At 43.7% G+C, this 27,333-nt stretch overlaps 2 protein-coding genes and 5 non-coding genes across 10 annotated transcripts in view; 6 read left to right on the top strand and 1 right to left on the bottom strand.

The window, feature by feature from the left end:
• The window catches only part of TEX14 (testis expressed 14, intercellular bridge forming factor), a 142,211-nt gene that overhangs the window by 31,939 nt on the left and 82,939 nt on the right, over positions 1-27,333 (top strand). Inside the window, exons 1-2 of one of the 4 annotated variants that reach the window (XM_043902811.1) lie at positions 749-1,021; positions 13,364-13,500. In XM_043902811.1, the coding sequence (XP_043758746.1) occupies positions 13,365-13,500 (136 nt within the window). In that variant the 5' untranslated portion in view covers positions 749-1,021; position 13,364. Of the gene's footprint in view, positions 1-748; positions 1,022-11,400; positions 11,543-13,363; positions 13,501-27,333 lie in introns of those variants that run through there. The other 3 variants (XM_043902813.1, XM_043902814.1, XM_043902812.1) reach the window with 3 other exon arrangements.
• LOC122695936 lies at positions 1,299-1,457 on the top strand. Its single transcript, XR_006341664.1, has one exon. It is a non-coding gene; the product is annotated as a U1 spliceosomal RNA (small nuclear RNA).
• Positions 8,397-8,560, top strand: LOC122695877. Its single transcript, XR_006341614.1, has one exon. It is a non-coding gene; the product is annotated as a U1 spliceosomal RNA (small nuclear RNA).
• On the bottom strand, positions 10,624-11,302 carry LOC122694279 (DET1- and DDB1-associated protein 1-like). Its single transcript, XM_043902815.1, has one exon. The coding sequence runs from the start codon at positions 11,052-11,054 to the stop codon at positions 10,737-10,739; it is 318 nt and encodes a 105-aa protein (XP_043758750.1). The 5' UTR covers positions 11,055-11,302; the 3' UTR covers positions 10,624-10,736.
• On the top strand, positions 11,599-11,762 carry LOC122695865. Its single transcript, XR_006341606.1, has one exon. It is a non-coding gene; the product is annotated as a U1 spliceosomal RNA (small nuclear RNA).
• Positions 22,410-22,631, top strand: LOC122695704. Its single transcript, XR_006341468.1, has one exon. It is a non-coding gene; the product is annotated as a small nucleolar RNA U3 (small nucleolar RNA).
• LOC122695699 lies at positions 26,696-26,909 on the top strand. Its single transcript, XR_006341463.1, has one exon. It is a non-coding gene; the product is annotated as a small nucleolar RNA U3 (small nucleolar RNA).

The raw sequence follows: 27,333 nt of genomic DNA, 5'->3' as shown, positions 1-27,333 counted from the left end.
GAAAATGTAAGTTATATGTTTCCCCACAGTTGATGTAAGTGTTCTAACTGTAATATAAAGGAGAAACAAAATATTATAATAAAGTGTTTTAATATGCAAATGCTTGGCCTGGCTACCCAAGGAAACTGAAATGTCCCCACAAACTTTCAAAATCACCCCTTGAGAGCAGTGGCATAGTAACTGAGAACCACTGGTTCAGGTGGAGGTTTAAAACATCAGGGTAGAGGGGATTGAAAAGATGTGTTTAAGAAGAATGCCAAATTGCAGTGAAGATGTGACTGCAGTTTGCATGAATTTGGGGTAGGAGGATCACAACTTCCTCCAGCAGTGCTGGGGAGAACAAAAGTAGGATCTAGGACCACATGCAGTAAGTGTGCTCTGCTGAAGCAGGAGGATGAGGTGGTTGAGGGGCTAGTGAGTCACATGGTATCTAGAGTCTGAAGAATCTAGTGAACTGAAAGGTCAGACTCCCCTCTGTCAATAAGTAGTCAGGAGGCAAGAGAAACTTACCTTGGTTCAAAACATAAAATGCTGGGAGAATAGAACAGCAACAAAATAGGTTATATATATACATCACTTAGCCAAACACAGAGATGAGGAGAAAGGAAAATCCAGAGGGCAAAGGTAGGAATGGACTCCGTCTATTCCCTGAGGATACTGCCCCTTCTCAGAGGAGGATGGGGGATGTTAACAGAGCAGGGGCGGGAGATAAAGCCTGGGTGAGGCCTGCGCTCAGGGAGGGATCTGACTGGCTGTTTCCTCTTCGTTCTGCACAAACTGATTCTGAAAGGAGAAGCTTATCACGAGTCGTGCCCCGTGAACACTGGAATCCAACCTCAAGCCCGTAGCCAAGATATTCTCGAGTCGATGCCCGGCTCCTCTCCCGGGGCTGGTCTGAAGCGTTGGGAGCCAGGCGAGGATGAGGTCGACTGACGACTAAAAAACTCTTTCGCGTGGGTGTGCCCCATGGACTCCACACTGGGAGATCCGAAGACCTTCAGTTAGCCCGCTTCAGGACGCGGTGGGCTTCTGTCGGGAAAGGATCCGGGCGCGGCGAGTTGTTGGAGGAAGCGGCCGGCAGGGGGCGCGGGCCGCGAGGCGGCGGTGGAGTAGCTACAGGGATGGCTCCAGGCGTTTGGAACCGCGTTCCCCAGAAATACGGGCTTGATTATCTATTAACAATACTAAAATATAGTTTGAAAATATGTTCATTTGACTCGCTAGGATAAAGGCCAATTGGAGTCGTTTCAGGAGTGACCCAGATCTTACAGTGGTGTGCGCAGCCGCGGGTAGTGCCAAGGTCAACCTTGGGGAAGATAACCAGGATCAGGTGGTTTTCCCGGGGCGAGGCTCATCCGTTGCACTCCAGATGTGCTGACCCCAGCGATTTCCCCAAATGTGGATAAGTCGGTCGCATAATTTGTGGCAGTGGGGGACTGTGTTGGTGCTTTCCCCTATCCTCTTTCTATCTTAAATCGTTCAAGATGTTTTCTAAAAAGGGTCTAGTGGCTCATCTCTAACACTGGAGGGGTTATCACGTAAGGTAGGTGGGTAGTGGTGAGTGTGATACACGGACGGAGTGAAATAAAGATCTTTAAATACTAAACCACTATGAAATGGTCTTCTGCCCGGATTTTTGGGTTTTGTCAGGACTATTTATTTAACTTCAGCTGTCTGAGCTTTAGGATCTGAGTTTACCTGAATGGTTTTGAACGTTTTTAGTTTTGGAGTGTTACAATATCTCAATTTTTTTTAGGCTGGTTATATTTTGCAGTGATATACCATTTTGGGTGTATGGGGATAAGGAAAGCATGTTATTAGAACTATTTTCAGTTCTTTTAGCCTTTTATATGTGGTTACCAAAACTTGTAAAATAGCATGTTGTTCACATTATATTCTGTTGGACATCATTTCTCCCTTATTTTGAAAAAGTTTCCAGGAGGTCTTGCTGTGTTACTTCTATAACATGCTTCCGCTTCCTGGAATTCCCTGCCTTCTCTCATCAGTCTTTGACATTCAGCTCTCTCTCTTGTTGCAGCTGCCTGGGATCCACCCAAACTGCCACAGAACCTAAGATGGGCTTAAACATTACTCGGTACTGTAGGCACAGTGCTGCATAAAGGCACTTCTTTTAAAATCAGAAGAAAAAAAGGTGAATTTTTAGGTGGAAGAAAATGTATATAACAATGTCATCTTTTTATATTAATACGTTTTTCATGGTGGAAGGGTCCACAAAGGCAAAGGTGTATAGGATCCTTCAGTCGTAATGTGGTCCTTAACTCTTTGATTAGTGCTCATTACTCTTTTCCTCTAATTCTGGCAGGTCTGTTTCCTCTATAGTTTGTGATCTTATTTATTACAAGGAGATTGTATCTCCACATGATTAGTATCTTCAGCGCCTTAGGCTAGTTGCTGGCACCTTAAGTTTAGGTGGCTGTAAGTGACTAGTTACATGTGAGTAACAACTTGAGAACAGGTTTTTGTTTTTTTCAGCATTAGTAGCACTCATAGAAACTCATGGATACTTTGTGAATGTTGAAAATACTGGAGTAGGCAATGTGGTCATCAGAAATAAAGTTCCTGTGAGGATTTATTGTATAACACAGGGAACTCTACTCAATACTCTGTAATGGCCTATATGGGAAAAGAATCTTAAAAAGAGTGGATCTATGTATATGTTTTACTGATTCACTTTGCTGTACAATAGAAAACTAATACAACATTATAAATCTACTATATGCCAATAAAAAATTTTTAAAAAAGAAAGAAGACTTCCTCAGCATAGCAAAAAGAGCCTTAGAATGTCTGTGAAATCATACCTGGGGGGGACACAGTCATAGAGGACTCAGCGCTGTGGCCAGCCTGGCATTCATGGAAACAGCAATACCATGGAAACAGCAAACCACCTGGAATGAAATTAGGATGGTAGATCCATAATGAAATTATAACATATAACTGAGGTGGGCTGGGTCACACTTTGTGGATGACAGTATCTAACAGATGTCTAAGTAGAGTGATTATGGTTTATACTGCAGAGCCTTATGGATGGGAAGTGTAAAACCAGGGCCAGTGTGCATCAGAAGTGCCTCAGAATGGGTTTGGCTCCCTGAAACATAGGGGGTGTGTGTGTAGAGTGTCTGTAGAGTTGCTCAAGCTGGTAACAGACGTTTAGATTCAGTTGTCAGCACCATGGACTTCTTAACCGTCAGACCTGCTCAGTGAGCTTATATAACAAAAGGCAGCTTTTAAAAATTACTGCCACACATATTTCTGAACACACACTATCCTTGACTCCTATGAGGCAAAGATATGAGTGTAAATTCAGAGGTGGGTGAGACTCACAGACTGAGGGCCATGTGTGATGGGACAGAACGTCTTAGTTGGCAGAGGCAACCATGATCTGAGAGAGGTGGGTAGATGTGCTGGTGCCGCCCCTCCCTAGGATGCAGAAACTCTCCGAAGTTCTGCCTGAGAGACGGGCTGTGCCTCTCCACCTGCGCTTATTTGGGGCCTTTGAGTTAGTTGGTCACGGAGTTGTTTTATTCTGTGTGTCAGTATATTAATATGTATACACACACACACACACACACACACACACACACATATGGACCTATATTCACTATAATTATTATTGTTGTTCAGTTGCCCAGTCATGTCCAACTCTTTGCGACCCCATGGACTGCAGAACCAGGCTTCCCTGTCCTTCACCAGCTCCCAGAGCTTGCTCAAACTCATATCCATTGAGTTGGTGATGCCATTCAGCTATCTCATCCTCTGTCGTCCCCTTCTTCTAGCCTCAATCTTTCCCAGCTTCAGGGTATTTTTCAGTGAGTCGGCTCTTTGCATCTGGTGGCCAGAGTACTGGAGCTTCGGCTTCAGCATCTCGCTCCAGTGAATACTCAGGGTTGATTTCCTTTAGGATTGATTGGTTTGATCTTGCAGTCCAAGGGACTCTCAAGATGCTGGAGTCCAGCCCCGGCGGGTCCAGGGATACCCCAGGGATAAGTAGCGTCATCGAGAAGTGCACGGACTCTGGTTGTAATGCAAGAGCTCGTCTACTTTATTTTTTAACAGCTCAGATTATATAGAATTGGTTTTCTTGCCTCCCCCTTACCATCACCCCATGTTACATCAGATGTTGGTTTCATACTCCCGTCAACATTTCCCCTCATATCTTTCCCAATGACTTCATCTGGAACAATCCTGATTACAGGGTTTTTGCCTTGAATCCCGTACATAGTCTTCTTGCCTCAATGGCCTAACATTTTCACTCTGACAAAAATAATGTTCCGTAGATTCCAGATACAGTATGAATTCTTTGGACAATAAAACAATACATGGGAAGGATTATGAAAAACATGTTTGACATTTCTGAGAATAGTACCATGAGAAAACCTATATATTTTTCTTTGTCTAAGACCACAAGACCTCAGTCTACAATCTTTAACTATGAAGCAGCAAAACACCTCTGCAGCAGCAAAACACCTCTATTAATAGTGAAGTAATGGCAGTGAGGCTGGTTAATATAAATCTTCTATACTATTGAAATCCTATGCTACATATTTTCCAATTCTACAAAAATACCTGTAATATTCCATGTTGCTTAAAGGAAGAGAAACAATGGACAAATAGCAGCACTGAAATAGCAACAATGAAAACCCTCTTGACCAAAGAATATTAACCTATCGTACATCTACTTATGAATCTAAACACCTCTACTCTTTTCTAATCTAGAACATTATAATTGGCAAGCAGCCAATCTATGCCTGTGGCCTTTTCCTTTTTGGCTTGGTACGGAGCTTATGGTCGTGTCCTGGGTCAGAGCAATCATGAGCATTTCTGATGTCCTCCCAAGCATAATGCCACTTGCGTGGTGGATGCTCTGTCACAAACCTGAACAGGCCTTTCATTCCTGGTCGGTCATAAGGTTCCCAATGCTTAGGAGGCAGAGTAGGCCTCGGCCTTAGCGGATCTTTCTTAATAGGCTTGGACTTTGCCAGGGAGGCCTGATCACTATATGTTACATTCCCAAGAATTAATAGAAAATCCAACAACAGTAAGACAGAAAGAGGAAGGGGACATACTGGGCCCCCGGGGCGACCCCGAGGGGAACCTGCCTTGCAGGTTCCTCTCTCGTCCCGTGACCTTGTCACGGTCTGGGCACGTCCCAGCGGCTCCCGACATCAAGAGTCTTCTCTAACGGTTCAAAAGCATTAATTCTTTGGTGCTCAGACTTCTTTATGGTCCAACTCTCACATCCATACATGACTACTGGAAAAACCATAGCTTTGACTATATGGATCTTCGTAGGCAAAGTAATGTCTCTGCTTTTAAAAACACTGTCTATGTTTGTCATAGCTTTTCTTCCAAGGAGCAAGCGTCTTTTAATTTCATGGCTGTAGTTACCATCTGCAGTGATTTTGGAGCCCAAGAAAATAAAGTCTATCATTGTTTCCCCATCTTTTTGCCATTAAGGATGTGACCAGATACCATGATCTTAGTTTTTTGAATGTTGAATTTTAAGCCAGTTTTTTTCACTTTACTCTATCACCTTCATCAAGAGGTTCTTTAGTTCCTCTTGGATTCCTGACATAATGGGTGGTGTCATCTGCATATCTGAGGTTGTTGATATTTCTCCTGGCAATCTTGATTCCAGCTTGAGCTTCATTCAGCCTGGCATTTCAAATGATGTACTCTGCATAGAAGTTAAATAGGCAGGGTGACAATACACACTCTTGACATACTCCTCTCCCAATTTTGAACAACCAGTCTGTTGTTCCATGTCTGGTTCTAACTGCTGCTTCTTGAGCTGCATATGGGTTTCTCAGGAGGCAGGTAAGGTGGTTTGATTTTCCCATCTTTTAAAGAATTTTCCACAGTTTATTGTGATCCACACAGTCTAAGGCTTTAACATAGTCAATGAAGAAGTAGATGTTTTTCTGGAATTCCCTTGCTTTTTCGATAATCCCGCGGATGTTGGCAATTTGATCTCTGGTTACTCTGCCTTTTCTAAATCCAGCTTGAACATGGAAGTTCTGGTTTATGTACTGTTGAAGCCTGGCTTGGAGAATTTTGAGCATTACTTTGCTAGTGTGTGAATTGAATGCAATCGTGCAGTAGTTTGAACATTGTTTAGCATTACCTTTCTTTGGAATTGGCATGAAAACTGACCTTTTCCAGTCCTGTGGCCATTGCTGAGTTTTCCAAATTTGCTGGCATATTGAGTGCACTAATAATTATCACTGTTCTGAGAGGGTAAAATCAAGCACAGATACCTAAAATATGGTAAAGTCACAATTTGAACCTAAGTCTATCTGATGCTAAAGCCTGTGTTTATAACTGAATACGGTGCCACATATTTCTTATAGTTGTTCCACCAGGACTTGGTCTTCTTTCTCATTATGAAGAAAAAAGAGTCTAACAATAGTATTGAAAGTCTGCCTCCTGTATTTCACAACCAGTTACACTGATATCATTTCAGTGCACTTCTTTTCAGCACTTTTCCTTAAGGATATATATTTTTACAAAATTGCAATCATGGTATACATACCATTTCATATCTTTTTTTGCCTCTTAACCTTTTATCTTTCATGTTGTTCATTATAATATAATGTGTCTTTCATGTTCTTACTATTGTATGTTTAGATTCTAGGATTTGGGGGTGATTTTGATTTTTTGTAATTATATAATAAATACCATGTGCATAGGACACTATCTTTCTCTTACTTTCTACATTTAAATGACATTTCCCGATCAAAATGTACGAACATATTTTGGACAATAGATGTATATAATTAGGGTTAAAATTTCCCTGAGCCACCAGGGAAACCCAATATTATAGTCATGTTTCAGAATATGTAGGGGAAACACATTAATCCATTCTTCTGTGTTACACTAACATGTTACTTTGCATTTTGATGCATTTCCTTTAAGCATCTTAAATGCTTTTCTGTATTTTCCTAATTACCTACAGGGGAAATTTTATCACTATTGTAATAATTAAAAATACCCTCCAAAAATACAAAACAAAGCACTTAAAAAATCATACAGACTAAGAGGAAAATAACTGCCAAGAGGTTGCAAAATATGCCACTCCAAACTGTGTCACTGTGGCAGAAGGATTATTTTTAAACCAAAAGCGCTAAAAAACAGCAAATATGTAAGAAGAGTGGTCTGGCCTTCCCTTCTAACACAGGGGAAAGAAATATTCCAGAGAAGAGGGATAATGCCCAGAGATTTCTGCACAAACAGGTCTTGTTAAAATCATTATCCTTTTTAGCCTCCCCATGTATGCTACTTGCTTCTCCACGATTGTCTCTTTTGTTCAACTTAATATAAAAACATTTAGGGTTCCACTTCTTTGGGTCTTCATTTCCTTATGAGGGCTCTTGTGTCAGATAAACGTAAGTTAAATAAATTAGTATGGTTTCATCCTGTTAAACTGTGTATTCCAATGTAATTTTCACGCTGGGCCAGAGACTCTAATAGAATAGAGGTAAAGTTTTGCCTCCCGCGCACTACTAAACCCTTGACACTATAGTTGCTGCAGAGTTGTCTTGTCCAGAGTGCCTAGCCAGCAAGGGTAGAAAGGAAAACACAGTGCGTCGTCAATTTTCGCTAAGGAGAACAGAGGAGCACTCGCTTTGTTACTCAATCCAGGCCAGATGCTGCTTGCCTTTGCGCCGAGAACTGCGGAGACTTCAGTCTTGTAGAAGTCGGATTTGTGATCCCAACGACACGGACGCCTGTCCAGGAGAGCAATGGCCTGGGTGGAGTGGCGGGGGTGGAGGTCGCATTTGACACGCATTCTGTTCAGCTCTCACAGAAACCCTGTGAGGCAGGCATGCAGTATTATTCACACTTTACACTTTGGGAAACGGAGATTGAGAGAGACTTGCGGATATCACGTAGTTACAGAGTGGAGCGGCGATTCAGACTCAGAAACCGATCGTGAGACCCTTCCTGTGAGGGCCGCGCCCCCGCCGTGCCCTGCTCGGCCCTCCGCAAGCTGCTCGGACTCCACCCCGTAACGAAGCTCCGCCTAACTTTGCGTGTGTCTGCGAAGACGAATTGAAAATCTCAGCTACACTTTGTCTTTGGGGTCGGCTGCCAGGCAAAACTAGAACGAACTAGACGCTTGTCCAAAAGCAGAGACGTCGAATGACAAGTGACAAGAGGTGGGGATATGTAGATGAGGGGCGCGGTGGCTGCTGGATCGATTTCATTTTTCGCCGGGTAGAATTTCCCCTGAACGTCCAAAGGATGTATCTTGGTCACTGCCATATAAATAATCCTTCAGTTTCCAATCGAGGGCCGAAAGAGCTTGGAATATAATTGACCATAACGCTGTTGTGTGCTAAGTTCGAGGGTGACGTCCCAGACACTCCTTACAACTCATACTTACCTGGCAGGGGAGACACCATGATCACGAAGGTGGTTTTCCCAGGGCGAGGCTTATCCATTGCACTCCGGATGTGCTGACCCCTGCGATTTCCCCAAATGTGGGAAACTCGACTGCATAATTTGTGGTAGTGGGGGACTGCGTTCGCGCTTTCCCCTGGTTGTGATTTGTTCAAGAAAAGACATAGGCACCTACTTTGTAGCTTTGGTGTCCTGTCCGATTGATTTTTGCAGTTGTTTTGGGTTTCTGAAGACTCAAGCAATTTTCATACAATGTGAAAAATCTGACTTGAGTTTCCTTTGTGGCTCGTGGACAGGTTACTCCACTCCAGTACTCTGACCTGCCGAGTTCCATGGACTGTGTATTGGCTATGGGGTCGCAAAGAGTTGGATAAGACTGAGTGGTTTTCACTTCACTTGGAAACAAGGCAGCATCTGACTTCTAGTATCAAGTGAGGAATGTTATGTGGATAGACAAATCTGTGCTGCTAATCCATGCACTTTGAAAGAGTTGAATTCAACTTCCCGTGTGGCTCTGCTGGTAAATACGCATCTGCCTGCAATGCTGGAGATCTGGATTCGATTCCTGGACTGGAAAGATCCCCTGGAGAAGGGAAAAGGCTACCCACTCCCGTATTCTGACCTGGAGAATTCCATCGACTGTATAGCTCATGGGGTCACAGAGTCAAACACAACTGAATGAGTTTTTAAAAAATGGTTTAAAGGTAAACTTTCACTACTCTAAGAATGAAATGGACTGTTTTCTTTCTTCTGTGGGAAAGACTGTAGGAGGTTATTTCTATACATTTTGGCCCTATGGTCCCCTTTCCGTGTTTTCAAAACCAGTAATTTTTCATCTGCTGACATCAGCCTTCCATCCACTGCTTTCTTTTTTCTTCCAGATGAGAAAGCTCCTTTTATTGGGTTGGAAGTGGTGCACCAAACTAGTCCCTGATAAAAATACTTAGATCTTCAAGATACGGAGATGATACTTAACTATAATGATCAAAATGATCACATGGATCACAGTCTCGTGTAAATCAGTGAAGCTATGAACCATTCCCTGGAGGGCCACGCAAGGCCAAGTCGTGGAGAGTTATGACAAAACGTGGTCCACTGGGGAAGGGAATGGCAAACTCCTTCAGCCTTCTTGCCTTGAGAACCCCATGAACAGTATGAAAAGGCAAAAAGATATGACACTGAAAGATGAACTCCCCAGGTCGGTAGGTGCCCAATATGCTACTGGAGAAGAGTGGAGAAATAGCTCCAGAAGGGATGAAAAGACTAAGCCATGAAATTGAAAGACACACTCCTTGGAAGTAAAGCTGTGACAAACCTATACAGCATATTTAAAAGCAGAGGCATTATAAGACACCACAAAAAAAGAAAAAAAAAACAAAAGCAGAGGCATCACTTTGCTGACAAAGTTCTGTACAGTCAAAGCTATGGGTTTTCCAATAGTCATGTATGGATGTGAGAATTGGACCATAAAGAAAGCTGAGCGCTGAAAAATTGATGCTTCTGGACTGGAGAAGACTCTTGAGAGTCCCTTGGACAGCAAAGAGATCAAACCAGTGGATACTAAAGGAAATCAACTCTGAGTATTCATTGGAAGGACTGGTGCTGAAGCTGAAGCTCCAGTCCTTTGGCCACCTGATGCAAAGAGCTGACTCATTAGAAAAGACCCTGATGCTGGGAAAGATTGAAGGTGGGAGAAGGGGACGACAGAGAATGAGATGGTTGGATGACATCACCAACTCAATGGACCTGAGTTTGAGCAATTTCTGGGAGATAGTGAAGGACAGGGAAGCCTGGCATCATGCTGTAGTCCATAGAGTCAGTGCCTTAGCGACTGAACAACAAGATTCGGAAGCGCTGACTTCTCCCAGAGCAAGGAGCAAGGTCTGGGCAGAGTAAGTCCCCGCGGAACTTGTGACAAGGCGAAGTGTTTAAGACCCGGACCAGCAGATGGGAACCAAGAGAAGAGCCCCCACCCATGAGGACCAGCTGCAGCAGGGCCCCGAATCTAGACCCTCGGAGAGAGGCTCCAGTTTTCCAGAGGAGGACTAGGGGGCAAGAGGAGGGGGAACTGAAGGAAGAGGCAGCGAATAACAATTTTTTTGTTTGTTTAAAATACACCTACCAACATCACAGTAGTGGGTCTGACATCCCCTTTAATCATAAGTTGGTAAGTTTACAGCATCAATAAAAACACAAGGAAAATAAATACATTGGCTTTATCATATTGGAAATGGTGTGAACGGTGGGGCGTGGGCAGGCCGGCGGGCAGGCGAGGAGCAGACAGCACAGGAGGCGTCTGAGTGGGGCCGTGAGTCTCAAGGGTCCTCGTCCCAGTCGTCCCAGTCCTGGCTGTAGATCCGTGGGATCTTGCACGGGGACGCCCAGCTCTCGGCCTCGAGGTTCACTTGCTCCTGGTCTTTCTTCTTGGCGGCATTCTTTTTGTCCCGTTGCTGTTGTAGGTAGCGCAAAAGAATGTTTGTTTTTTCTGTCACAATTATCTGTTCAGACGGGTACTCCTGAGTGGGCAGGTAGACTGGCGGACGTCGGTTCGAGGCTTTGCACAGACAGTTGGCATGGAAGCTACTAAAATTGCTTTTGTTGTAGACAGGCAGCCCTTTCAAAAAATCAGCCATCTTCTGTTTCCTTGGTCTCTGTCACCGTCGTCGATGTTGTTGCCGCCGCCACCACAGCTGCGTTCTTAGCTGCCGCCTGCCGCCTGCTTCCTCTTTATAAGGGCCGTTGATTACATTAGGCGCACCTGGATAATTCGGACTATCCCCGTCCCACCCAGTCTCAAAGCTAATCGCATCCTACAGTCTGTTCTGTCACAAAGGCGGGTCACATTCCCGGCCCCGGGGATTAGGCCCCGAGCGCCTCCTGGCTGTCAGTCAGCCTATCACGAGACCCGGGTACCGTCGGCGCTACGGAGTGACGTCACTAAGGGGCGCGGAGTATGTAAATGAGCTCGGCGTCGGCTGGCCCTGTTCAGAATGTACTATGAAGCGTTTGTATTATTTTGCAAATGTTGCGGTACTCGCAAAGTGCTTGTCAGGCCCTTCTAGTTGGGAGAAGCCGTTATTTCGTAAGTGAGGGTGTAGAGTCTGCGGTGAAGAGAGTGACCGTAAGTGCGAAGTGTTTGGAATGTGAGGCTGAGGTGGCAGGCAGGGCCAGAAACTCATACTTACCTGGCAGGGGAGATACCATGATCACGAAGGTGGTTTTCCCAGGGCGAGGCTTATCCATTGCACTCCGGATGTGCTGACCCCTGCGATTTCCCCAAATGTGGGAAACTCGACTGCATAATTTGTGGTAGTGGGGGACTGCGTTCGCGCTTTCCCCTGACCAAGTCCGTTTAAAAGAAAGATTGTGGTTTAATGTGAGTTAGTTTATGTTTAGGTATAATAGGTCAGAAAAGAAACAATTGTGTGACTTATATTTAGATATAGCAGGTTAGTTTAGTAAGCTTTATGGCTAAGGGGGGTCATGATACATGTCCGTTTGTGAGTATAAGAAGATGAATAAGTTGAGTAACAGAGATTGATTAGGTCGTTTCCTGACTGTTCTTGACTCCCATGCATTTTTACAGTTAGTGGAGTTCTTCAGGCTAGAATATTGAAGCGGGTAGGGTAGTATTTAGTTTTTTCCAGAGGATCTGTTGAATGCGGGTATTCTGTATTGCAGGTGGATTCTTTACCAGCTGAGCTAATTAAGGAAGCCAAAGAATATTGGAATAGTCCAGGAATCCAACCAGGGTATACCCGTTCTAAAATGACTATTATTTAAAGAACAAAAACAAGAATTAAGTATTGGAAGATCTGGAAAAATTGGGACCCTTTTTCACTGCCGGTGGTAATGTGAAATGGTGCAGTCACCATTCTAGTGTTCATAGGTTCTAGTGCGCGTAACAGCAGCTTACAACTATAGAGAGTTCCTTGGTTCCAGGCAGAGTTCTAAGCACTTTACAGAGTACTCCCATTTATAGATGAGGAAATTGAGGCCCATCAAAGGTTAAATAATTTCTTCAAGGTCACACAGGGAAGTGACACAGGCAGGTTGAGAACTATAGAGTCTGAACTATGAACCCAACCCACATATTGTCTACCCTCTACATAAATGACTGCATTTGTATACTGTTTGTTCTTTTTTGGACAAGAGTTATTGTGGTGCAGAATTTTTTAAATATTTACTTGTATTTATTTTGGCTGTACTGGGTCTTAGTTGCAACACGTGGCATCTTCTGGTCTTGGCATGTGAGATCTAGTTCTCCTACCAGGGATCAAACCTGGGCACCCTGCGTTGGGAGTGCCAAGTCTTAGCCACTTGACCCCCAAGGAAGTCCCCTAACTTTTCAAAGTGAATGCCCTCCTGGGAATTCCCCAGTAGTCCAGCAGTTAGGACTTCCCACTTTCACTGCCAAGAGTTCGAGTTCAATCCGTGGTCCCGGAAGTAGGATCCCATAAACCTCAAGGCCAAAACAAAACAAAACAAAACACACACTCACAAGTTAATACTCTCCAAATGGTCTTGATGATGCAACAAATGTGTATTTCTAATCCTACTTCCTGGTAGTCATCACTTTTTCACTTCCAGGGATTGACAAAAATACTGAGTTCTTCAATTTTAACAGTAACATTGAGAATAAAATTTAATCTTTTAGAATTTATTTTTACTTATTTAATTTTGGCCATGCCTCTAGGTATGCAGGATTTTAGTTCCTTGACCAGAGATCAAACCCAGATCCCCTGCTTCAGGAGCTTGGGGTCTTAACTGCTGGACTGTCAGAGAAATCCCTAATCTTGGAGAATTTCCATAATTGTCCCCCAGTCCTATTCATTATAAATGAAAAATGGACAAGAAGTGAAAGAAATGTGAAAGAATCAAACCTTTTTCCTTGAATTTTTGGTTCAGTTAGAAATAAGTATGTTTCTTTCTTTTGAAACAGGATGTCTCGGGCTGTTCACCTTCCAGTCCCCTGTCCTGTTCAGCTTGGTTCGTTAAGAAATGACTCCTTGGAAGCACAGCTTCATAAGTATGTCAAACAGGGGAATTATGTGAAAGTGAAGAAGATTCTTAAGAAAGGTAGGCATCATATTAAAATAACACATGCAACTTGATTCACATTACTGAATAGCATTGGAAGGAAAAGCAGGTACATCATAAGACTATGAATTCTTGGGGGAATTGAAAGTTAAATTTAGAGATGAGATGTTCTCTATCAGTGCAGTCAGATTGTTCAACAGAGGTGGTAAATCGCTGGAGGCTGTTATATTATGTTTTGTTTTGTGCTAAGGAACCATGAAGTCTTCCGTTCTTTAGGCCCCTAAGGGTTTCGCCTAGGCCGAAGCCACCCTCTTTAAGTTCTGCCTGTTTCTCTTTTCTCCTTCAAATCTACCCCATCTACTGAGTCTCCTGAGGGCTGTGATGGAGTGAGTAGGCCAGTTTTCATGGCTCTCTTCTTCCTTGCTCCTTAGAGGCACTTGATACTTTTGTTTTCAAGGTGTTTTTGTTTGTTTTGTTTTATAATTGGTGTATAATGGCTTTACAGTGTTACATTAGTTTCTGAGGTACAACAATGTGAATCAGCTATAAGTAAACATATATTCCTTCCCTCTTGAGCCTCCTTCCCACCTCCACCCCCATCCTACGCCTCCAGGTCATCACAGAGCACGGAGCTCCCTGTGTTGTGGAGCTGTCCTCCCACCAGGTATTTTACGCATGGTAGTGTGTATATGTGTCAGTGCTGCTCAGTTCGTTCCACCCTCTTTCCCCTGGTTGTCCAAAAGTTTGTTCTCTACTTCTGCATCTCTACTCCTGCCAGCAAATAGGTTCATCTGTACCATTTTTCTAGATTCCATATATATATATGTTTGATTTTTTTCTTTCTGACTTACATCACTCTGTATGACAGACTCTAGGTCCATCCACGTCACTACAAATGACCCAATTATTTTCAAGGTGTTTTGTTTTTGTTTTGCTGTTGGGCAGAAAAAAACAACAAACATAGCTCAGGCAATCTTCAAAAGAACAAACACACAGAAAATCATACTCAAACGAAAACTCTGTTGGTATTTGCTCCTGATCTAGAGATCCAGACCTGCTTTTTCAAAAGTAACCAGAAGTCCTGTTAGATTCCCCCTCTTCTCTCTTCAATCTTAGTATTAAAAAGAAGGCTTAGAAAGTTTCTCTCAGCTGGCTTATGGAGCAGTCAAGGTGACCTAATTTCTCTACAGTGTTTCTCCATTTGCCTCAAGAGTATTCCTGACAACTTCCAGAAGGGTAGCACCCATTTTATAAGGATTCAACTATCCCCAAAATACTTCTCTCAAAAAGTTCTCAAGTGTTTCCATGTACCATCCCTAGAATCTGTAGATAAAGTGGCTGATGGTGAACTAAATTTATTTAAAAGGTTCTGTTTTTTACCCCCTCCAAAATTTTGCATTTTACTTCATGACAGATCTGTGTGTGTTTTAATATGAAAATTGATGTTCAAGGTGGGTATGCTACGACTTCTAGTGTCTGTCTATCCATATCCTCCAATATGAGAAGCAGAGTGCTGTGACATTTTTTATATGTCTCCTAGACATCTCCTGAATGTTCTGTATCTTCATAGATACAGAGACTCACAGACTTAGAGAACAAACTAGTGGTTACTGGTGAGGAGAGGGAAGGGGAAGGGGCAGAATGGGGGAGGGAATTAAGAGGTACAAACTACAATGGATAAAATAAATAAGCTACAAGGATATGTTATACAACACAGGGAATATAGCCAATAGCTTATGATAACTAAAAATGGAGTAGAGTTTTTTTTTTTAACTCTTTTTTTTTTTTTTGGAGGTATAGTTAATGTAGGCTTCCCAGGTGGCACTAGTGGTAAAAAAAAAAACCTGCCTATCAGTGCAGGAGACGTAAGAGATGTGGGTTTGGTCCCTGGGTTTGGAAGATCCCCTGAAGGAGGGCATAGCAACCCACTCCAGTATTCTTGCCTGGAGAATCCCCATGGACAGAGGAACCTGGTGGTCTACAGTCCATAGAGTCACAAAGAGCTGGACACAATCTAAGTGACTTAGCATGCATAGTTAATGTACATTATGTAAGTTTCAAGTGTACAACATAGTGATTTACAATTTTTAAATGTATACTCTACTCCAGTTTTAGTTATCATAAGCTATTGGCTATATTCCCTGTGTTGTATAACATATCCTTGTAGCTTATTTATTTTATCCATTGTAGTTTGTACCTCTTAATTCCCTCCCCCATTCTGCCCCTTCCCCTTCCCTCTCCTCACCAGTAACCACTAGTTTGTTCTCTAAGTCTGTGAGTCTCTGTCAGATTCACTTGTTTGTTTTTTAGCTTCCACATATAAGTGATATCATACTTGTCTTTCTCTGTCTGACTTCTTAATGCATCTTCAAATTCTTGATATTAAACTAGAGCAGGGGGTGAGGTTGACCGGTATAACTGGATATGAAGCAGGACTTCATCTGTGCCTGGCAATTTTGTCTAAAGCCTCAGAGTGAAAAATAGGGAGTGATAAATATTGCCACGATCTAATGCAACACTTCTTAGGAGATGGCCAAAATGATCTTGGACCTTCAACTTCATTACCCACCTCATGCTATCTAAGAGAAGGTGATGGGGCAGTGAGTGGTGTGAGTGTCAGAGGAAAAGACTTTTCCAAAGGCATTCACAGGAAACAAGTAAGAGGCCCTTCAGGTGAACCTCCTGGAGAGAATTCTGGTGCCTGGTGCTGGGAGTTGGGAGCCTATGGTTCAGCCTAGTGAAGAGTAGAAACATGCCAGCCAACCCCAGCTGCCACCAAGGTGGCATGAATTGAGCCTGACATGTTACCTGGAATTGAGAGATCAAGAGGTCTGCCATCTGCCTCCTACCTGGAGCAGTCCTTGATGGCTGAATGAGCACCAGAGACCAGCAGTTGGAGTAGCCGTACTTTCATCAGCTGCGGGGCAGTTAGACTCTGGAGGGTAGCTGAGCATCTAAAGAGACCTCACCTATGAAGGAAGGAAGAATTCCAACGGAGAGGCTGGAGCTGTAGCAATAAGTCAGCGGAAATGTAAATCAAAACTACAATGAGGTATGACTTCACACTGGTTAGAATGGCCATCATCAAAAAGTCTACAAACAATAAATGCTGGAGAGGGTATGGAGAAAAGGGAACCCTCCTGTACTGTTGGTGGGAATGTAAATTGGTACAACCATATGGAGAATAATAGGGTGGTTTAGAAAATTAAAACTACAACTACCATTGTTTAGTTGCTAAGTCATATTCAATTCTTTTGTGACCCCATGGACTGTAGCCTGCCAGGCTCCTCTCTCCAAGGGATTTCCCAGGCAAGAATACTGAAGTGGGTTGCCATTTCCTTCTCCAGCGAATCTTTCTGACCCAGGGATTGAACCTGCATCTCCTACTTGGCAGGCAGATTCTTTACCACTGAGCCACCTGGAAAGAACTACCATATGATCCACCAATCCCAGTCCTGGGTATATATCCAGAGAAAACTCTAATTCAAAAAGATACATGCACCCTGATGATCATAACAGCACTATTTACAATAGCCAAGACATGGAAGCAACCTAAATGTCCATTGAGAGGTGAATGGATAAAGAAGATGTAGTACTTATGTATAATGGAATACTACTAAGCCATAAAAAGAATGAAATAGTGCCATTTGCAGCAGCATGGATGGACCTAGAGATGATCAGGCTAAATGAAGTCAGACAGAGAAAGACAAATACCATATGATATCGCTTATATGTAGAATCTAAAAAAAAAATGATACAAATGAAGTTACTTGCAAAACAGGGTCACTGATACAGAACTTATGGTTACCAATGGGGAAAGGGATTGGAGGGATAAATTGGGAGATTGGGGTTGCCATTACTATATATATAAAATAGATAATTAATAAGAATGGGGAACTCTACTCAATACCTATAATGTCCTTTATGGGAAAATAATCTAAAAACAAAGAGTGATATACGTGAAATTAAAAAGACGCTTGCTCCTTGGAAGGTAAGCTATGACAAACCTAGACAGCATATAAAGAGCAGAGACCTCAGTTTGCCAAGTCTGTATAGTCAAAGCTATGGTTTTTCCAGTAGTCATATACGGATGTGAGATTTGGACCATACAGAAGGCTGATTGTTGAGGAATTGATACTTTTGAATTGTGGTGCTGGAGAAGACTCTTGAGAGTCCCTTCAACTGCAAAGAAACCAAACCAGTCAATCCTAAAGGAAATCAGTCCTGAATATTCAGTGGAAGGACTGATGCTGAAGCTGAAGCTGAAGCTGCAATACTTCAGCCACTTGATGCAAAGAGTCGACTCATTGGAAGGACCCTGATGCTGGGAAAGATTGACGGCAGGAGAAGAGGGTGATGGCAGATGAGATGGTTGGATGGCATCACCGACTCAATGGACATGAGTCTGAACAAACTCCAGGAGATACTGAAGGACAGGGAAGCCCATGATGCTTTGGTCCATGAGATCACATGGGCTTAGTGACTGAACAACAACATGTATGTGGATAACTGATTCACTTTGCTGTAGAGCAGAAACTAACACATTGTAAATCAACTATACTCCAATAAAAATTAAAAACAGAAAGTCAGGAGAAGAGCGCAGTGGCCTGCATTAGGGCGGTATGTAGTAAGGTGGAGATACCTGAAGGACCCACTAACCCCTTCCACAAAAGAGCAGGCATTAGGAAAAAGCCAAAGGCTATAAAGAGCATCAGCAAAGTACAAAGGCCTTCGCCCCTTGTCGTCTCATTGGTCCTCCCCCTACTTCAGCTCTGGAGCTGTCAGAAACAGCTTTGAGATTAGAAGAGTGGAAGAGCAAGGAAGAAGTTTTTATTTCAAAGGACAGAACAATTTATTGCCTGAAATGAGTCTGTGCTTTGAGTGCCTCAAAGGGACTAAAAGAGTGTGGTATCTACCTGAGGTGCCTCTCAGGAGATGGGGAGAGAGAACTGACAGAGTGTCCTTGAGGACAGCAGAAGGAGAAAAATTGTTTCCTGATTGTATCCTACTTAGTTCGTCCCATTCAGAAGACCAGATACTATAGATTATGAGTTCTAAAACCCAATGGATGAAGTTCCAGAACCTCAGCCCAGACCTTATTCATTTTTTTTTAAGAAGTTTTTTTTGTGTGTGTGGACCACTTTAAAAATCTTTATTGAATTTCTTATATATTGCTTCTGTTTTGTGTTTTGGTTTTTTTGCCCACAAGGCAGGCATATGGGATTGTAGCTCCCTGACCAAGGATCAAACCCACACCTCCTGCATCAGAAGACAGAGTCTCAACCACTCACCGCCAAGGAAGCCCCTCATTCCTCAGGTTTTTAATTCTATGTATAGTAATTGAGCCTTGGGATTAGAGCAGCCAAGAAAAGATGTACAGGCCTGGTTTCCATGAATATAATCCAGCAGGAGACAGAGACATGAGGTAGTAATTGAAGTCTTGAGACGGGCAGGGGGTGAAGGAAGCACACAAGTGTATCTCAGCCTCCTGTCTGGGAGGTAGTCAAAAGAAAATTCTTAGAGAAAGTGATATTTAGGCTCAGACCCTAAAGAAGAAAAGTTGAGGCTGATTCATATCAATGTATGGCAAAAACCACTAAAAATATATAAAATAAAATAAAATCCCTTGGAATTTAAAAAAAAAGAAAAGTTGAAGTGAGAGAAGTAAAAGGTAAAGGTTGGAAGCAAGGGAGGATTACAGTGATGCAGAGCTCAGAGGATGGAAAAGTGTGTGGATGATTTGAGCTAGAGAAGAAGGCAAAGTGGAGGGAGAAAGTGGCACAGGATGAAGTTGTCAAGGTAAGCTGCAGCTTGATGAGACTTCATAGGCTGTTGGAAGGATTTCGGTAATAGGTGCATCCGTATTTAGGATTGTTACATCTTCCTGGTGAATTGACCCTATTATCATTATGAGATGTCTCTCCTTATCTCTGGTAATATTTGTTGTCTTGAAGTCTAATTTTTCTGATATTAATACAGCCACTTCAAGCTCTTTATGCTTACAGCTTATAAAATATCTTTATAGAGTTAAAATATGTTTTCTGTAGAGTGCATTGAGTTGAAACTTGTATTTTAAAATGCATCTGATACTCTCTGCCTTTTAATTGGAGTGTTTAATCCATTAACATTTAATGTAATTATCGATATGGTTTATTACAAAGAACACAATTCAGGAACAGCCAGATGGAAGAAATGCATAGGGCAAGGCATGGTGTGTGTGTGTGTGTGTGTGTGTGTGTGTGTGTGTGTGTGTGTGTATGTGTGTGTGTGTGTGTGTGTGTGTGTGTATGAGTGAGTGCTTGGAGCTTCCGTGCCCTCTTTGAGTATACCACCCTTCCAGCACTTCAATTTGTTTACCAACCTGGAAGTTCTCCAAACATAATCAGTTAGGGTTTTATGAAGGTTTCATTATTCAGGCATGATTGATTCAGCCATTGGTGATCTCAGTCTCCAGCTCCTCTCTCCTGCTGGAGGTGGGACAAGATTTGAAGTGGAGGGCTGTGCAGAGCTGAAAATCATGGTCTTTCTCATGACCAGCCCCATACTGAAGCTGTCTCAGAACCCCTCAGCCAAGAGTCATTTCAGCAGCATACCAAAGACACTTGTCATTCCTAATACTAAGGACATTTCAAGGATTTTAGGAGCTCTTGTGCCAAGTACCTGAGAGTAGATTTCTATTTGTAAACAATTGCTCTGGCTGCAGAAGGCTGTGACGTATTTAAGCGGAGGGAAAAAAGAGTAGGATGTGGCTCCCCTGGTGACCCAGTGGTAAAGAATCCGCCTGCCAATGCAGGAGACCCAGGTTCAGTCCTTGATCCGGGAAGATTCCACATGCTGCAGAGCAACTAAGACTGTGCACCACAACTGTTGAGCCTGTGCTCTAGAGGCTGGGAGCCACAATTACTAAGCCTGTGTGCCCTAGAGCCCGTGTTCCACAACAAGAGAAGCCACTGCAATGAGAAGCTTGCACACCACAACGAAGAGTAGCTCCTATTTGCCATGACTAGAAGAAAGCCCGCGCAGCACATAAGACCCAGCACGGCCAAAAACAAACAATAAATACATAAATGAATAAATAAGATTAAAAAAAAGAAAATAGTAGGATGACTTGTTTTTGGTTTGAGCAACTGGGTTGAATGTGGTATCACTGCCTGAAAGAGGAATAGGTTTGGGAAGAAAGCTATTGGAAGTCAGTCTGGGCCACCTGAGTTAGACACCTGTGATTTAGACAAGTGGCGTGTCAAATGGAAATGGAGTATATGAGCCCACAGCCCAGAATAGACCTGACTGCAAATCCATGCTGAAACCAAGGATGATCTAGAGAAGAGGGCCAAGAACCCTGCTGGTAGGAACCTCACTCTCTTATAGACAGATTGCCCTTATTGGAGCAGGAGTAGAGAAAAAGGGAGGGGAAAACCAGGTGGTTTGCAATAGTTATGTCAGTAATCAGGTTGAGGGAAAGAATGATACATTCATTGATTCATCATTCATTCAGTAGTATGCATTTGCTGGGCAGCTACAGTGGCTGACAACCTGCAGGAGATGCAGAGATAAATATGACCTGGTTCCTGCTTTTAAAGACCTCACAGTTGAGTAGAGGAAAATAAATGCATTTATCACCCAGTGAGCTATGTACACAGAGAACAGTGTGGTCACTGGTAGCTGGGAAGCTGAAGAGAGGCATCCAGAGAGATAAGAACTGAGAATCTGCTCGAAGGAGGCCAAGATTGGCATGGATGGCGAGGAGTCCCCAGAAAGGTTGGGGGAAAGGAGAATGGATATGGAAGGGCTGAGACCAGAGACAAGGGGCTCCTGTGTGAAAGTGACTGAAAGGGACCTTATAACTCTTTAAGACGTAAGGAACTGCTCAGCTAGAGGTGGTAGGATGAGATGAAATGATAGTCACCTTATTCATGTTACTGTGATGCAATGAAAAATGTGGTTGAGTCAGAAAACCACGGACTGCATGTTCACAGAGCACTGTGCTTTCTGGCATGCTGGAAGACCCGGGGCAGAAACGTCTTTACAACAGGAAGTTACGAGACGAAAACCGTTACACAGCATCGTATGTAAGGTGTGTTCTTGGAGGAGAAGCTGGGACTAACTTTTGCCACAAGTAAATGGGTCGGCTTCCTCTGAGATGTGGAAGCCAGGAAGATCAGTCATTCACGACCAAAGGTTTAGATATGGAGTATGTAATGCTTTCTTAGAGAAATGAACTTGACTGGAGCTCAGACCGCCTGATGAAGACACCGTGGCTTTCCAGAAAGAACCGGGCTTGATCAAGTGCCACATGTACCTAGTAGCACCTGTGGTTCCCTTGAGGAGCTTTGTGACAGGTGCTGCAGCCAGCATGTGTGAGAATGGGGACATAACCGCACCCTTTCGCTTTAGAGGAGGAAGTGAGAGCATGGGCTAAAATGCCCATCGTGGAGAAGACGTTCATAAACCACCATGGGTGCCTTTGTTATTATGCGGGATTAGACTAGTTCTCTGTGTCTTTTTTCCTCCCTCCTCGCCCCCACCTCTCTTTCAAGACAAAGGAAACCTGGCCTCTCCAAGCAGGGGGACTTCAGCAAGCAGAGGCCGTCCACGCGGACCCGTGGCAGGAAGCTTGTGCTCGTCCCGCAGAAGGGCGCGGCGACCCTGCCTGGGTGCGGGGCTCCGGATGCGGTGGCTGGGGCGACGGCAGCCTGGAGCAGGAGTCGGATGCGGCCGCCTGTGATTGGGTGCCAGGAAGCCGTATGCTAATGAGGCTTACTGCAGCTTTGGAGAGTTTCTGGGCTATTTCCGGGCGAATATGGTATTTTGAAGTTTGCCGTTTTACCAAGTTACGGGATGCGATATGGAAAATGTTTGTGAGGAGTCGAGGGGAGCGACACAAATGTGGCCGTCAGTAAAAAGTGAGCGGCTCCCGCGGACCCAGCAGCGGCTGGCGGCTGGAGGCTAAGACTATACTTTCAGGGATCATTTCTATAGTTCGTTTCTAGATGAAGCTTCTCTGATCGTGTAGAGCACCCGAAACCACGAGGAAGAGACGCAGCGTTTTCTCCTGAGCGTGAAGTTGGCTTTTGGTGCTGTTTGTGCAGCTGCCACGGGTCGTTGATGATCGTTCTTCTCTCCTGTTTTGGGAGAGTGAGAGGGAGAACTCAGAACGCCGTCTGAGTGGTTTTGTTTCCATTTGATGTTCTGAAAAGTGAGATTTTTGCAGATATAGTGAGAGCTTTGATACCCTGTAATGTTTAAAGTAAGAGTAGTTCTCTACGCCGCTAAGTTTGGGTCGATTCTAGGAGCTGAGGAACAGCGGAGTCAGATGTGACTCACCCGCTGAACTGACTGCCATAACCCCAGGAGAGGTTTTGAGGTTAAAGCAATTCTATGTTTTAAGAGGTTTCTCTAGGTTGTGTCTGTGTGGAGTTCTCAAAGGCCACAAGAAGGCAGGTTTTCTTCCAGAATGTGAAGTCAGCTCTTGACTTTTGCCTTTTTTTTCTTTTTTTGACTTTACGTTTTGCCTTTGAGGACTGTTTTTTCCCCCTGGAGGAGTAAGAGGCAGGGAGCACCATCTGTGATTTTTCCAATGAAAATGAGGGGGAAATTTCTCTGATGTAGTTTTTGAGTTTTTGTTTTCTGATTGGGTTTACAGATCATGAGCTCTTTAACATATGAGGTGTGGCCCAAGGTTATTAAGGGTTTCCCTCACAGCTCAACTAGTAAAGAATCCGCCTGCAATGCAGGAGATATCACTTTGATATCCGATTCCTGGGCCGGGACGATCTGCTGGAGAAGGGATAGGCTACCCACTCAAGTGTTTCGGACTGTGTAATCCATGGGGTCGCAAAGAGTCAGACAGGATTGACTTTCCCTTTCAAGGGTTTTAAAACAAAGCTACTTTCCTTTCTGTACTGTCCTGTCAATCAAGTCACTGTTCTGAACATGTAGGCAGACATCACTTCCTGTGCTCTATAGTGATTTCTTTCTCTGTATCTCAGTCGAAGCAAAGGAAATAGAATACGTGTAGGCTTAGGATTTATAGGACTTTAGCCCAGAGGAGGAATGAAAGAAAGCAGAATTTGGCTGAAGCATGGTGGACAGAAAACTAATGGCAGCTATTGAAGGAGAGTGACCGCATCTGCTGTGCATTTTAAGGCCACTCCAAAAGCTCTGTGGCAGTTATACTTTTGGGAAACAGTGGAAACAGTGTCAGACTTTAGTTTTTTGGGCTCCAAAATCACTGCAGATGGTGACTGCAGCCATGAAATTAAAAGATGCTTACTCCTTGGAAGGAAAGTTATGACCAACCTAGATAGCATATTAAAAAGCAGAGACATTACTTTGCCAACAAAGGTCCATCTGGTCAAGGCTATGGTTTTTCCAGTAGTCATGTACGGATGTGAGAGTTGGACTGTAAAGAAAGCTGAGTGCCGAAAAATTGATGCGTTTGAACTATGGTGTTGGAGAAGACTCTTGAGAGTCCCTTGAACTTCAGGGAGATCCAAACAGTCCGTCCTAAAGGAGATCAGTTCTGGGTGTTCATTGGAAGGACTGATGCTGAAGCTGAAACTCCAATACTTTGGCCACCTCATGCGAAGAGTTGACTCATTGGAAAATACCCTGATGCCGGGAGGGATTGGGGGCAGGAGGAGAAGGGGACGACAGAGGATGAGATGGCTGGATGGCATCACCGACTCGATGGGCATGGGTTTGGGTAGACTCCGGGAGTTGGTGATGGACAGGGAGGCCTGGCGTGCTGCGATTCATGGGGTCGCAAAGAGTCGGACATGACTGAGCAACTGGACTGAACTGAACTGAGTTGGCACAGAGGAACCTGGCGGGCTACAGTCCATGGAGTCACAAAGAGTAAGACATAATTTAGTGCCTAAACAACAGCAAGAGGGGGCAAGTGTGAGGGCCAGTTAGGTACCTGCCACATTCATCTACCTGGGAGAAGCCGAAGTGATAATAAAGAGGAGATCTGTGAGATACTTAAGTGGTAAAGTTGAAGGGAATTTGTTGACAAAATTCAACTAACAAGAAGAGGGGGAAAAATGGGAGTTTTATTTGAGCCCATCTGAGGATTAACCTGAGACTCTCAGAAAGCTGTTAGAAGTCAAAGACAGTCATATACATTTTCCAAAGAATTGTACATCAAAATGACATACTGATATTTTACATAAAGTTCACCAAGGAACCAGGTAGTCCCGGTGAACTTGTACAAAGTAAGCAGCAAGTCACCATGCCCTTCTCCAGAGGTGAGAAAGAATGATATTCTTTTAAGAAATCCCATTGCTAATGTCAAAAGAAAGGAAAAAGAAAAAATTATGGTTGAACAGCACTCCCATCTTTGAGGGACTCTGATTAACATGTAATGATGCACACTGCATTTGACGCAGTAAGCCCAAACACACAGAATTTTAGGTTTAATTTTTTCATGTTCTGCTTTGAAATATAAAACATAAATTTTATTTCATCAGGATCACTGAAGACATGAGTGAGGGGAGCTGTCAAGGATAACTGTTGGGTCTTCTGACTTGATCAAATGTGTGGATGATGATTCCTTGTGTTAATGGGGGAAATGGAGGAGGAACTGAATTAGGTAGAGCAATAGGGTGGGCAGTGATGACAGAGTTCAGTTAGGGCAGATTTAGGAGAAATTTCTGACCTTCAGCAAATGAATGGAAAAGGAATTAGAACTCCCACAGCAGACCCTGAAGAAGCAGACTCCCCAGGCCTTGGCCTTACCTAGAAAATCCTCAGACACCGACCTGTCTGCACCTCCTCTCCTCCTCCTCCCCTGTGTTCTCTAGCTGTCTTCCAGTTGCTGGAACACACAACCTTGCTCCTTTCTTTGGGACATTGTGTTCATTGTTTTCTCCACTTAAATGCAGCCTCCAAAGAGAGGCCTTCCCTGAGCACCCAAATCTGAAGTGGCCGTCAAATCCCTCTCTGTTTGAACTCTTATCCTCTGCATGCGTCATCATCTCATCCTCTCAGGTAATTGTTGTCATCTCTCTCCCCTACTAGAGTGTAAGTTTTTTGTGAGAGTGAGGACCTCTGTTTGCCCAGTACCTGGAGTAATCTTTAGCACGTAGAAAGCAGAGCTGGGTGACACCTACCAGCTCTGCTATTAACGGACCTCAACAAGTTAATCTTTCTGTACCTCAGTCCCCCTGTCTGTAAAAATGGGATGATATTTGTATAATCACTTAAAATGATGACTGGTGGCTGGCAAGCTGGTGCAAATACTAGGTAGCATTTTTATAGTTTCACTGTTTCTAATTGGGATGCTGGAGAAGACTCTTGAGAGTCCCTTAAACTGCAAAGAGACCAAACCAGTCAATCCTAAAGGAAATCATCCCTGAATATTCATTGGAAGGACTGATGCTGAAGCTCGAATATTTTGGCCACCTGATGCGAAGAGCCAACTCATTGGAAAGACCCTGATGCTGGGAAAGATTGAAGGCAGGAGGAGAAGGAGGTGACAGAGGAGGAAATGGTTGGATGGCATCACTGACCCAATGGACAAGAGTTTGAGCAAACTCGGAGAGAAAGTGAAGGACAGGGAAGCGCGAGGCACTGCAGTCCATGGGGTCACAAAGTGTCAGACACGACTTAACGGTAACAGTTTCATAGTTAGCACTCATTATTTGCAGAGGGAAGAATGTCATCGCAGCAACCAGCTTTGTTTTAAAAACTGATGAAGTGTGAACTGGTAGTGCAATCAGATGGTAAAAACCCAAAAGGTTCTGTTTTCTAGCTCTGATTCTCACCCACCCAGCCCCCGTCTCTGCCTTAGTCATGGTCACCTCTTCTGAGAGTTTGAAAGTAACTTCTTGGACAGGCTTGAATGCAGCCACTAAGATCGAGTATTCAGTGGAATCAACTAGGTTCTCAGGAACAAAGGCAGAGACCCGCCCTTTCCTGTACAGCTTTCAGGGGCGGGGCGGCTTTAGTCAATCTGCAGCGAATGCCCCCTGGGCTTTAATGACTGGGGTTGTGATTGGCTGTCACTCTGTATTATGTAAATTAAGTTTAATTTTGAAAAACTTAAGTTACATTTTCAGCGAAAATAGTCAAATGAGTTGATAAGTGACCGCATTTGAAAACTGTATTGCAAGAGCTCTTTCTGTTTTTTCCCAGTAGAAGGGAAAATGGCGAAGTGGTGGGGAAACTGCCTTGCCCTCAGCGAAAAGTGCACAGCTAGCACGGACCCAGCAGCGGCTGGGGGATGGAGGTTAAGACTATACTTTCAGGGATCATTTCTATAGTTTGTTACTAGAGAAGTTTCTCTGATTGTGTAGAGCACCCGAAACCATGAGGAGGAGGTGCAGTGTTCTCTCCTGAGCGTGAAGCCGGTCTTTGGTGTTGCTTTTGCAGCTGCTATTGGCCATTGATGATCGTTCTTCTCTTCCTTTGGGAGAGTAAGAGGGAGAGGACACCATCTGAGTGGTCTTGTTTATAATTGGTTTGCCAAAAGTAGTGTAGCATCACTTTTGTGTGTAATAAAACTAGGTTTGTTAATTTTGGTTTTAAATGCTTTCTTATTACTAGTTAGTTTTATTCCCTTGTGTTGTTGGTAAAGGGTGTTTGCTATGACCAGTGTGTTCTCCTGGCAGAATTCTATTAACCTCTGGCCTCTGTGAAAGTGAAGTCGCTGAGTCATGTCCAACTCTTTGCGACCCCATGTAGCCTTCCAGGCTTCTCTGTCCATGGGATTTTCCAGGCAAGTACTGGAGTGGGTTGCCATTTCTTTCTCCAGGGGGATCTTCCTGACCCAGGGATCAAACCCGAGTCTCCTGCATTGTAGACAGATGCTTTTATCATCTGAGCCATCAGGGACAACCTCTGTAAATTTGCTTGTTAACTCCAGGTGTT

The sequence above is a fragment of the Cervus elaphus genome, chromosome 5, assembly GCF_910594005.1.
Source record: "Cervus elaphus chromosome 5, mCerEla1.1, whole genome shotgun sequence".
In the NCBI taxonomy this organism is placed as follows: Eukaryota; Metazoa; Chordata; class Mammalia; order Artiodactyla; family Cervidae; genus Cervus; species Cervus elaphus.
The sequence above is the reverse complement of the archived record's forward strand: the minus strand, read 5'-3'. Positions and strand labels throughout refer to the sequence as shown.

Coding starts and splice junctions, on each gene's coding strand:
- LOC122694279 (XM_043902815.1), bottom strand. CDS start 11,054: ATGGCTGATTTTTTGAAAGGGCTGCCTGTCTACAACAAAAGCAATTTT.